The 13,396-nt window shown below is 40.5% G+C and overlaps 1 protein-coding gene across 3 annotated transcripts; it reads left to right on the top strand.

The window, feature by feature from the left end:
• Positions 1-7,142: 7,142 nt before the first annotated feature.
• LOC115131107 (E3 ubiquitin/ISG15 ligase TRIM25-like) lies at positions 7,143-11,036 on the top strand. 3 transcript variants are annotated; one of them, XM_029662711.2, is made up of 10 exons: positions 7,145-7,772; positions 7,883-7,978; positions 8,437-8,670; positions 8,756-8,915; positions 9,188-9,234; positions 9,324-9,563; positions 9,688-9,828; positions 10,151-10,399; positions 10,557-10,661; positions 10,868-11,036. In XM_029662711.2, the coding sequence occupies exons 1-10, from the start codon at positions 7,185-7,187 to the stop codon at positions 10,877-10,879; spliced, it is 1,872 nt and encodes a 623-aa protein (XP_029518571.2). In that variant the 5' UTR covers positions 7,145-7,184; the 3' UTR covers positions 10,880-11,036. The 3 variants fall into 3 exon arrangements, with proteins under 3 accessions (XP_029518573.2, XP_029518571.2, XP_029518572.2); XM_029662712.2 differs by having other exon boundaries at positions 7,146-7,772; positions 10,178-10,399; XM_029662713.2 differs by lacking the exon at positions 10,151-10,399 and having other exon boundaries at positions 7,143-7,772.
• The last annotated feature ends 2,360 nt before the right edge of the window (positions 11,037-13,396 follow it).

Raw genomic sequence — 13,396 nt, 5'->3', positions numbered from 1 at the left:
GCCTCTCCTTCCAGTTCTCTGCTGCCAATGACTGGAACGAACTACAAAAATCTCTGAAACTGGAAACACTTATCTCCCTCACTAGCTTTAAGCACCAGCTGTCAGAGCAGCTCACAGATTACTGCACCTGTACATAGCCCACCTATAATTTAGCCCAAACGACTACCTCTTTCCCTACTGTATTTTATTTATTTATTTATTTTGCTCCTTTGCACCCCATTATTTTTATTTCTACTTTGCACATTCTTCCATTGCAAATCTACCATTCCAGTGTTTTACTTGCTATATTGTATTTACTTTGCCACCATGGCCTTTTTTTGCCTTTACCTCCCTTGTCTCCTCATTTGCTCACATCGTATATAGACTTGTTTATACTGTATGTTTGTTTTACTCCATGTGTAACTCTGTGTTGTTGTATGTGTCGAACTGCTTTGCTTTATCTTGGCCAGGTCGCAATTGTACATGAGAACTTGTTCTCAACTTGCCTACCTGGTTAAATAAAGGTGAAATAAATCAAATAAAAAATGTTGGCTATAATGTCTTTCTTTACACGTTAGCTAGCTAACGAATGTAACGGTCACGCAGTCCCTCTACCACCATCTCTATGATGGATGACACCTTCTCCTTCAGCTGGTGCACATAAATGGTCTCTCAGCTCCCTTCTTCTTAGCAACCGACTTAATGTCGGAACACTTCTTTTTTACTGCATCACTGTCCCTTGCCATACCCCTGATGGCAGAGACAGACTCGGTCACTCTCGCCCATCCTCTCTTTTTGGTCTCTGCAGTTATCAAGTCTCCCCAACAGCAACCATTTCCTGGCTGCTATTTCCTCCACCATCACTTAAAGCTCTTGTTTACTGAAGTTTTTATTGCGCTTTCCTTGGTTACACATTTTTGGTTTTGATGTACAGTAGCTAACGTTAGTCGGATGGCTATGTGTGAAAAATGTTTTTTTGTTTGTGTGTGAAGGGTTCGCAAGCCAACTAAAACATTTTATTCTCGAAACATAAAGAAAAAAAATACATTTAATAAAATTGAAATATCAACACTTTATTATAGTGGGCCAAATCCTATCATCCCTGTCACATAGGCGTATTTATTGGTTTCAAGCACGTCACTAATGTCAATGCCACATGAGAAGATATTTACGAAGTTCTTAAGAAATATATTTACGAAGTTCCTAAGAAAACTACACATTTCTAAGAACAGTTTGAGGAATTACATTTACGAACTACAGTTGAAGTAGGAAGTTTGCTTACACTTAGGATGCAGTCATTAAAACTCGTTTTTCAACCACAAACTATAGTTTTGGCAAGTCAGTTAGGACATCTACTTTCTGCATGACACAAGAAATGTTTACCAACAATTGTTTAAAGTTTATTTAACTTATCACAATTGCAGTGGGAGAAGTTTACATACACAAAATTGACTGTGCCTTTAAACAGCTTGAAAAATTCCAGAAAATTATGTCATGGCTTTAGAAGCTCCTGATAGGCACATTTTTTATTTATTTTTTTTACCTTTATTTAACCAGGCAAGTCAGTTAAGAACACATTCTTATTTTCAATGACGGCCTGGGAACAGTGGGTTAACTGCCTGTTCAGGGGCAGAACGACAGATTTGTACCTTGTCAGCTCGGGGGTTTGAACCAAATTTACATAATTTAAGTCTATTGGAGGTGCACCTGTGGATGTATTTCAAAGCATACCTTCAAACTCAGCGCCTCTCTTTGCTTGACATCATGGGAAAATCAAAAGAAACCAGCTAAGACCTCAGAAAAAAAGTTTTAGACCTCCACAAGTATGGTTCATCCTTGGAAATCATTTCCAAATGCCTGAAGGTACCACGTTCATCTGTACAAACAATAAATACTAAATGAGTGTATGTAAACTTCTGACCTACTGGGAATGTGAAGAAAAAAATCTAATCTGAAAAATATCTCTACTATTATTCTAACATTTCACATTCTTAAAATAAAGTGGTGATCCTAACTGACCTAAAACAGGGAATTTTTACTTAGAATAAATGTCAGAAATTGTGAAAAACTGAGTTTAAATGTATTTGGCTAAGCTGTATGTAAACTTCCGACTTCAACTGTATCTTATGAACTTCTTATTTTCTTTCTTAAGCAGCTTCTTAATTTTTTTCGTAAGTAATGTTTCGTGAATCCGGCCCCAGGACATGAACAGTTCAAGAACAGATTTACATACATTTAAATATGGCACACACAACCTACATGTCAATACATACACACAAAATATCTAGATCAAATAGGTAGAGGTGTTGTGCCGTGAGGTGTTGCTTTATCTGTTTTTTGAAACCAGGTTTGCTGTTCATTTTAGCAAATGAGATGGAAAGGAGTTCCATGCAATAATATCTCTATATAATAATACTGTATGCTTTCTTGAATTTGTTCTGGATTTGGGGACTATGAAAAGACCCCTGGTGGCATGTCTGGTAGTGTAAGTGTGTCAGAGCTGTGCGTAAGTTCACTCCGGAAGCAATTTGACATTTTCAACACACTTTTTTTCCTATAAAAGAAACGATGCAGTCAGTCTCTCCTCAACTCTTAGCCAAGAGGGACTGGCATGCATAGTATTTATATTAGCCCTCTGATTACAATTAAGAGCAAGATGTGCCTCTCTGTTCTGGGCCAGCTGCAGCTTAACTACATGACCACATGATTGGACAATAATCAAGATTAAGACAGAACTAAAGCCTGCAGGACTTGCTTTGTGGAGTGTGGTGTAAAAAAAAGCAGAACGTGTCTTTATTGCAGACATACCTTTCCCCATCTTTACAACCATTGAATCTATATGTTTTGACCATGACCGTTTACAATCTAAGGTAACACAAAGTAATTTAGTCTCCTCAACTTGTTCAACATCCAAACCATTCATTATGTTGTGACGTGACTATTCATTCACGTGAAGACTTATATCAAATCAATTATCTTTGTAATTATTATTATTACGTGATTAAACTAATGTAACATTAATTAACTAAGAAGTCGGGGCACCACGGGAAAATGTTGTTTGAAGAGTTATTATTTCCCTAATTTAACTCTGTTCAGATATTTTCATATCTTAGCGATTACAGTCACTTATTAATGTACTATTACCTCATCAGCCATTCTGAACGTCCTAATTTCTTCTAGTCTGCATGAACCCTACTTTATTGATGAATCAGCGATACACAAGTTGGCTCAATTATTTATTTACAAACTAATTAAACAATTACAGAATACACAAACACACAATATCATTATACAGTAAATAGTCACTAGAAGTCTAACGAAGCAGGACAGTTTGGTTATAACACAGTGGCGAATTCAGAGAGGGGAGGAAGGGAGACAAAGGAGTTACTCTATCGGACGTTGGGAAGCTACGCTCACGAAATACAAAATCTGAAGCACTCTAATAACTGCTCATTTGGAAAAAGAGTATGCAATTTATGTATTTACGTTTGAGCTGTCCTTGATCGTCCAAATCTTTTGGTCACGGAGATGTTGAGTGTACGACTCTGGTTCGGCCACCAGAGTTCACCATGTCCTTAGGTAGAGCTCCTGGTCATGGTGGTGTTAAGAATGGATACTTCGACTTACCCTGTACAGTAAGTTCTCAGAGTTGATCTCGTTAGAATGCTTCAGAGGTTGTCAGTGTTCTCATCCTAGGCTACGTACGTTTCCAGCTGCAGACGGATAACGCGACATCTAGGATTGGCTTCTTCTGTAGTGATCGATAGCTTCAGAGTTTAAAACCATTATGCAACATTCGGCTTACACCTCAGCCTGATTGGTTTATAGAGTGGCAACCATTTCAAAGTGGGGACCAGCGTCCTCACGTTCTCTGGTCTTGTAGTTTTAGTTTTTAGAGTTGTAGTTTTAATCCATTTTGCAACAAACCGGCTCACGCTTTAGTCTGCTTGGTCTATAGAGTGGTAGATTTCTCAACCATTTTTAACGTATTCAGCTGGCGCTGCACGTAACTGGTCTAATATGTTAATTCTTCAGCGCGTCCTTTTAAACACTTGGGGAAAAAGGGCGTTCCATTACATTTTGCATAATCTCTGTGCTCACGTGGGTGTGGTTACTGACTTGGTAAACGTGACATGAAAAACCATTGTCTCATTTAGAAGACTTAAATCACATTTCTATCTTTTAAAAGGTATTAAGATACTTAGTCATTCATTTTAAACAACATTCAGATGCATACCTCATAATTGAGAAGTGTAGACAGAGGTACAGTCTACATCTGGTTCTACCGTCCTTCATGATGTCACAACATCAAAAATGAATTCGACATGAGGTTTCTTCTAGTATCCACTGAACATTTCCACATTCTCAAAAATGTAAATATTGTTGCCTAGCCGGCACCCCCGATCTCCATCTCAGGACTGGAAAGTCATGACAATTATCAGATTCAACTGAGGTCTCCCGAGTGGCGCAGTGGTCTATGGCACTGCATCTCTGTGCTAGAGGCATCACTACAGACACCCTGGTTCAAATCCAGGCTGTATCACAAATAAAATAAAACTTAGGGAATGATTTGTACCAAATACAATTCTCTTAATTTTAGAGATGTGGCATGTCATTGGTAAAAATATAAAAAGAGTAGAGGGCCTAGAGAACTGCCCTGGGTACACCACATGTTTGACATTTAGAGAAGCTTCCATTAAAGAAAAACCTCAAGGTTCTATTAGATAAATAGCTCTGTCACATAATTTCTCAATTTACAATGTCAGCTAGTCAGATGTGCAGCCAGACTTATTAGCCACTCCTTTTGCCCCATCTCTTTCAACCATACCATTTTTCAATTCCTCATCGATCCATGGAGCCTTACAGTATTTTAACAGGTGCATGTTTATCAATAATTGGAAGAAGCTATTTCATAAATTCATGAAATGCAGCGCCTGGATGCACCTTATTGATCACATCAGATCAACAAATATTTTTTACATCATCTACATAAGGGTCACAGCAACATACTTTATATGATCTCTTGTACACTATTTTAGGCCCAGCTGTTGGAACCTTGGTTCTCCTAGTTATAGCCACTATATTGTGATCACTGCATCCAATGGATATGGGTACAGCTTTAGAACAGAGTTCTACAGTATTTGTAGAAATGCGACCTATACATGTGGATGATCTTGTTCCTGTAGTGTTTGTAAACACCCTGGTAGGTTAATTAATAACCTGAACTAGAAGCTACCTCTTGAGTGGACAGCTTGATGAAAACCATTCAATATTCAGGTCCAAAAGAAAGTAGACCTCTCTGTTTACATCACGTACACCATCTAGCATTTCACACACTTTATTTAGATACTGACTTTTAGCACTTGGTGGCCAAACACTGTTAACACTTGACATGGGTTAAGGCAGGGTTATTTGAACCAGCTGTGTACTGCTAGGGCAAAAACCAAAATGTGACCCAAGTGGGGCCCCAGGACCAAGTTTGGGAAACCCTAGGTTAAGGAAGGATCACACAGAAAATAACATCCAGATCAGCAGGAAGTATCAGCCTATGAGCAAACGTTCCAAAAAATGAAGGTGGCAGTGAATCACCAACCTTGGCTTAATGCCTGTTCAAACAACACAATCCAGGTGGCAGTATGTACCCTTTCAGTTTGTTTAGCGAGTGTCAATCAACTAATAGAAATAGAAGACAAAGAAATGCACTACTTTAAAATGGAGATAAGCCTCAATGGTGCTGCCCATGCTGTCACAGAAGCCATAATGGCAAAGGTGTACCCTCTATCCCAACTATGTTCTACACTTGCAGGTAAAGGCCGCTCTCCCACTGACTCATTGAAAAACTTTCAGAAATGTGCCACCGTGGTTTTACTCAATACCCCATGTTGATCTTAGCCTGATTGAAGAAAGGAAACAGTGGTGTGAAGAAGATAATGTAGGAACAGTACTGGATCAATATATTAGTAATCAGTTGTATTATTATTGTCTTGCAGTGTATACAGATGGTTCAAAGGATCCCACAGGAGCAGGTGGAAGAGACTAACATGCTTTATCTGTCTATGCAACAGAAGTGGTTGTGATAATTGTTGGATTGCCATGGATAGAGGAGGTGCAACCAAGAAGAGTAGTAATATGTTGGGACTGCATCAATTTGATGTAGTTTAAGATCTATAAAGTCAGAACATGAGAATTTAGGGTGATAAATAATGCTGCTGTTGTTGGGGTTATTGGAATTGGTATTGAAATCCAGTTCTGTTGGATTAGGGCTCATACCGGAGTGTATGGAAATGATATAGTGGATATAATAGCAAAACGACCCGTGAAAAATAATATTGTGGATATACAGGTGCAGTTGGGTAGAGGGGAAATTAAAACATTGATTCTGAAAAATGGGTTAGATTGCTGGCATAGACAATGAGATGAAAGTAGAATGGGCAAACATTTTTATAGTACAAGGAAATCTGTACGGGATATTAGTGTCATATAATGGAGATGAAAGGGAGGAATTGATGTTGTGTAGGTGAGATTAGGGTTTACGGGATTTCATTCATCTTTGAAATTGATGGAATCATGGTACTGGAATGTGTAATGGCTGTATGGTAGAGGAAACGGTTGAACATGTATTTATTTTATTTTTATGTATGACGTAGAAAGTGAGATGTTGTTCGAAAGGGTCAGAGAGGTTAAATAAAGGTTAAATAAAAACATATATAAAGAGAGGTTGGACGGACATGGGGAGAGGCTGGTATTTTGTGTGGGGGTGATGGGAGTGATGAGGTTTGTTGGGAATTTTATTTTATTTTATTAGAAATGTAGGGTTAGTTAAGAGAATATAATGTTATAGTTACAAAGAGCTCCCGAGTGACGCAGCGGTCTAAGACACTGCATCTCAGTGCTAGTGGCGTCACCCTGGTTCGATTCCAGGCTGTATCACAACTGGCCATGATTGGGAGTCCCATAGGGCGGTGCGCAATTGGCCCAGTATTGTCTGGGTTAGGGTTTCGCCGGGGAAGGCCTTCATTGTAAATAAGAAACTGACTTGCCTAGTTAAATAAAGGTTAAATAAATAAAAGATAGGTTGTGACTGAACTCACACTCTAGTACAGTAGGTGGCGGTGTATGCACCTGCCAGTTTGTTGTGAAGAAGAACTGTTTCAGAGAAGTGAAACTGAATGTGACTATTCTCAGTGTTTTTAAGGACAGTGACCATGGCAGAGGCCTGTATTTCAGTGTCCCTGGATGAGTTTAGTTGCTCAATCTGTCTGGATTTACTGAACGATCCGGTGACTATTCCATGTGGACACAGCTACTGTAAAGTTTGTATTAAGGGTCACTGGGATCAGGATGATCAAAAGCTTATCTACAGCTGCCCTCAATGCAGACAGACCTTTACCCCAAGGCCTGTCCTGAGCAGAAACAACATGCTAACTGAACTAGTTGGGAAACTGAAGAAAACAGGACAAGAAGTTTCCCCTTCTCTGCCTTATGCTGGACCTGGAGATGTGCCATGTGACATCTGTACTGGTAAACAACACAGAGCAGTGAAGTCCTGTTTGGTGTGTCTGGCCTCGTACTGCGAGACTCACATTCAGCTCCACTATGAGTCAACAGCGTTGAAGAAACATAGTCTGTGTAAAGCCTCCACGCAACTAAAGGAGAGGATCTGCCCTCACCATGGCAAACTGTTGGAGGTCTACTGCTGCACTGATCAACAATGCATTTGTTATCAGTGTGCAATAGATCAACACAGAGGTCATGAAACTGTTGTAGCTCCTGCTGAAAGGGCAAAGAAACAGGTATGCCCAACTGCCAGAAAGCTTTTGTCTTTCAGTGTGATCTTGTTGTTGTTGTTGTTGTCGTCACAGCATTAACACTATCAAATAGGGTTTAATATGTATATTCACAGGAACAGGTGAGGAACGTACAAAGGGAATGTCAGCAGAAAATCAAGAAGAGGGAAACTGTGATGCTGGACTTGCAAAACATGATGGGTTCTGTCAAGGTAAGTTTTGACCTGGAAAATATGGAAACATTAAAGGACAAAACACATAGCAAAGAGAAACGTCTAAAAGCAGAGGTTGGCTGCAGTGTCAGGATATCAACAGAAAATCATGTAATGAATTATAATGTACTAGTCAAAGCTTTTAATGAACTGTTCGTCAGCACAGACTGTTGTCGGTAAACACGTCAGGGGCATTTCTTGGCTCATTTCCGGGTGGCTCTCCTGTAGTTAGATTAGCAGAGAAATGAGTCACTCAACCTGTTTCTCACTGTGGGCAACTGGTTCATGGAGCTCAAGTAGAGCCATATTTTCAATGCTAAAATAAAACCACAGAATGTTTTCAGGAATGATTCAAACTTACAACCAGGTAAGTTGTGAACCGCAACAATGCAGGTTGTAAACAAGTACATTACGTTGGCGGCTTCAATTACATTTCTACTTTCTGAATTCCCTATCAGTGCTCTGCACAGGAAGCTGTGGTGGACAGTGAGAGGACCTTCACTGAGCTGATCCGCTTCATTGAGAGAAGAAGCTCTGAGGTGACAGAGATGATCAAAGCTAAGGAGAGGGATATAGTGAGCGAGACTGAAGGACTTCTAGATACCCTGGAGAAGGACAATGTTGAACTGAGGAAGATTGATGCCAACATTATACTGCTGACAGAGACAGAGGATGACACCCATTTCCTCCAGGTACTGCAGCATTAGTAACTCTCAGAACCATGTTAGAAATATATGTACCATCCTGCATCTCTCTTTTATTTCTGTTTGAATCTAGAGCTGCAAGTCTCTATTCGCCCCCCTTGGATTTGAAGACGTACCTAGGATTCCTGTTGGTCATGAAGTATATTTTCAGAAAATTAAGATGTCCACCTCTACACTGAAAGAAAAACTAGAGGATGTCTGCTCAGAGGAACTGGGGAAGGTCTCTAAAGCAGGTACTTATTAAATATGACTCAATGTGTCTCTTAATGGATTGTTCTGTGTAGAAGATAATTCCATTCTCTTTTTCCTTATGTCTTCATCTAGACAGCTGAGGATGTGTACAGTATATTCTATAGGTAGCAAAGCTCAGACAGTGAAAATGTACATTGTCTACAGTCTCCACTAGGACTCTACCAGCGGCTCAACATTGATGTATTTATTTTTCTGCTCTCTGTCTCTCTCTACTTATATCTCTCTCTCTCTCTAATCTTTGGATCTGGTCTAGATATAACTGGCAATCTTGCCAGTGAGGATTCAGTAGAACAGAACCTGGTAAGTGCCTACTGTAGTTGTGTTGTAGTACCTTCTAAAAGGAATATTGCCAGTGATATTTTGCCATGTCACCCATATCTCTCCTAAAGGGCTTGAAGGAAACCATGCAAGCTGAAGATCCACAGATGCAGAAGCTGTTTGTCCCTATGGGTCACATCCTGGACAGGCTGACTCCTAAGAACTTCAGGGAGTTGATGGTGGTAGTGACTGAGCTCACCATTGACACAGAAGCCAAGCTGAAGGGCATCATTGACCTCATATATGAGAGGGCCATTGCACACCCTGCCTGCTCTGCGGTCTACGCCAACTTGTGCCGCTGCCTAATGGGGGTAAGTCTGCAACTGTTTGTACCCGTCTCCCGTTGTCTTAGCTCTTGTTTGCCAAATGTGAGGACCACTTAAAACATTGATTCACAGGCATTTTGACTTTTGTAACATCCTTTTTACTCTTCAGCTCAAAGTGCCAACGTCATGTAATCCGAGAGTGACTTTGAATTTCCGTAATTTACTGCTGAATCGATGCCGGTTTGAGTTTGAGGATAATACATCTGAGCTCTTTGGAGGAAAGCAGAAGGAGCTGGACACCACCACCAAGGTACAATAACATATTTTAGGGAGTAGCTTAAACTGACATCTTGTGACCTTGGAAAAAGGTCTGGATCTCTTGGTTTAACAACTAAGGGGTTGGATTGACAGTTGCTAGTTCCTAGCCCTGGTTGTGATTACCCCCTGATTTCACGACAATATGTGTGTCATTAAAACAAATGTTCCTCGGTTACTCCATAGACAGCACACACTGAACACATATTTGACATACAGTATATGACATCGGAACTTGCTCCTTACATTACAGTGGAAATAAATTGTGTTATTCCCAATTAAATTCCCATAAAGTGCTTAAAAAAACTCTGATGCAGCTTGTGAAGCTTGTCCAAACCTTCCAGGGGGAGGTCAGCCAGCGACTGGAGGAGGAGGCCAAGGCCATGTGGTGCAGACGGTCTCTAGGCAACATCAGATTAATTTGCGAGTTGTTCCAGTTGAAGATGCTTACAGAAGCCGTTATGCACGATTGCATCGTAAAGCTTGTAAAGGACGCCGACGATAACTCTCTGGAGTGTCTGTGCATAATGCTCCCCACCATCGGCAAGGGCTCAGAGAAGGCCAGGGTACAGCACTGTATTGATTTATTGATGTGATCTGTTATATTTCTTTGAGTACAGTACAGTGCATTTTAATTCCAAATGATTGGATAGATCAATCCAATAGATTCAGATCTACAAATCCGTCGAACTACATTCACTTGGCCTGTCTATACTTCCACAGCCCAGAATGGATCAGTACTACAACGCGATTGTGAAGATTGTGAAGAATAGGACAACCTCCCCCAGAATCCGCTATATGCTGCAGGATGTGCTGGACCTCCGAAAGGTATGACCAGTAATCCCTCAACCTCGTTTAACGTCTACATTCAAAAATGTTGTTTGCTTGCCTATTTTTCTTGCAAAAAAATAGCAAGCCATAGTACAGTTTGTATGCATCAATTGTAGGAATTGCAGTCCTTCAATACTGATTATTGTATTGCGTGATGACAAGAGTGATGTAATGTTTCTCTCTGTATGTTTTCTGGTCTCTAGCTTCATCTGTAGTAGGGGAGAACATGTGCACAGGACAAGATGGAAACACACACACACATCAATATGTTATAAGAGTGAATACATGTATTGGATCTAATTATTTGTGAAATTAAATATGATGTAAGACTATTTGCTGTTGATATATACAATTAAACTGAAATTAAACATGTATTCCCTACATTATGTCAGGACCCGGTTACGAACCCGGGTCTCCGGAGTGAGAAACAGTCACTTAAACAACTGAGCCACGAATAGTCGGCAGAACCCAGAAGATGAGGCAGACACAGCAGTACTTGAGACGTTGTATTTAATGAAGTAAAAAGTGAAGTTCTTCAGGAAAACATGTAACTCCACAACCTCAAAAGGAATTCCACAAGAACAAAGGTAATCCTCCAAGACAAAAAGGTAAATCCACAAGGTGGAAGGTATAGCACAAAAAGCCTCAAAAGATACTCAAAAACAAACAAGAACAAAAAACAGAATTCCACAAGAGAGTCCACCGGGATCAACAAGAGTTCACAGAGTACTAGGGCTGGGTGCTAACATACAAACACAGAGCAAAGAACTGAGGAAAACAAAGGGTTTAAATACAATCAGGGGAAACGAGGCACAGGTGCAAATAATAATGGGGATCAAGGGAAAACAAAAGGTCAAAAGGCACAATGGGGGCATCTAGTGACCAAAAACCGGAACAACCCTGGCCAAATCCTGACACATTATGTATATTACCCGAAAGTGTCTGTAGTTCTATATCAGAGTTCTGTGTAACCTGGTTTACCAAGATATCAGCAGAAATAATGATTTGCATGAAACAGACGTTAATATATGTGTTCATTTGACCAGGTAAATTGGCTAAGAGAAACCAGTCTATTTTACAGCAATAACAAGGGGGAAGAGTTCTAGGGGAGAGGAGAGGGGTTATAATCTACTAATTATAATTATAATCATGCAATTTTTATTATACTGTATGTGATGGAAGGATCAACTTCCTGGTAATGTACAGTCGTGGCCAAAAGTTTTGAGAATGACACAAATATTAATTTTCACAAAGTTTGCTGCGTCAGTGTCTTTAGATATTTTTTGTCAGATGTTACTATGGAATACTGAAGTATAATTATAAGCATTTCATAAGTGTCAAAGGCTTTTATTGACAATTACATGAAGTTGATGCAAAGAGTCAATATTTGCAGTGTTGACCCTTCTTTTTCAAGACCTCTGCAATCCGCCCTGGCATGCTGTCAATTAACTTCTGGGCCACATCCTGACTGATGGCAGCCCATTCTTGCATAATCAGTGCTTGGAATTTGTCAGAATTTGTGAGGTTTTGTTTGTCCACCCGCCTATTGAGGATTGTCCACAAGTTCTCAATGGGATTAAGGTCTGGGGAGTTTCCTGGCCATGGACCCAAAATATCGATGTTTTGCTTTTGCCTTATGGCAAGGTGCTCCATCATGCTGGAAAAGGCATTGTTTGTCAACAAACTGTTCCTGGAAGGTTGGGAGAAGTTGCTCTCGGAGGATGTGTTAGTACCATTCTTTATTCATGGCTGTGTTCTTAGGCAAAATTGTGAGTGAGCCCACTCCCTTGGCTAAGAAGCAACCCCACACATGAATGGTCTCAGGATGCTTTACTGTTGGCATGACATAGGACTGATGGTAGCACTCACCTTGTCTTCTCCAGACAAGCTTTTTTCCGCATGCCCCAAACAATCGGAAAGGGGATTCATCAGAGAAAATGACTTTACCCCAATCCTCAGCAGTCCAATCCCTGTACCTTTTGCAGAATATCAGTCTGTCCCTCATGTTTTTCCTGGAGAGAAGTGGCTTCTTTGCTGCCCTTCTTGACACCAGGCCATCCTCTTCACCTCACTGTGTGTGCACTCACACCTGCCTGCTGCCATTCCTGAGCAAGCTCTGTACTGGTGGTTCCCCGATCCCACAATGAATCAACTTTTTAAAATTAATTTGACCTTTATTTAACTAGGCAAGTCAGTTAAGAACAAATTCTTATTTTCAATGACGGCCTAGGTTAACTGCCTGTTCAGGGGCAGAACGACAGATTTGTACCTTGTCAGCTCGGGGGTTTGAACTTGCAACCTTCCGGTTACTAGTCCAATGCTCTAACCACTAAGCTACCCTGCCGCCCCAGAAGGTGGTCCTGGCGCTTGCTGGACTTTCTTGGGCACCCTGAAGCCTTCTTCACAACAATTGAACCACTCTCCTTGAAATTCTTGATGATCTGAAAAATGGTTGATTTAGGTGCAATCTTACTGGCAGCAATATCCTTGCCTGTGAAGCCCTTTTTGTGCAAAGCAATGATGACGGCACGCGTTTCCTTGCAGGTAACCATGTTTGACAGAGGAAGAACAATGATTCCAAGCACCACCCTCCTTTTGAAGCTTCAAGTCTATTATTCGAACTAAATCAACATGACAGAGTGATCTCCAGCCTTGTCCTCGTCAACACTCACACCTGTGTTAACGAGAGAATCACTGACATGATGTCAGCTGGTCCTTTTGTGGTAGGGCTG

This window comes from Oncorhynchus nerka, linkage group LG6 (genome assembly GCF_034236695.1).
Source record: "Oncorhynchus nerka isolate Pitt River linkage group LG6, Oner_Uvic_2.0, whole genome shotgun sequence".
NCBI lineage: Eukaryota > Metazoa > Chordata > Actinopteri > Salmoniformes > Salmonidae > Oncorhynchus > Oncorhynchus nerka.
The sequence above is the reverse complement of the archived record's forward strand: the minus strand, read 5'-3'. Positions and strand labels throughout refer to the sequence as shown.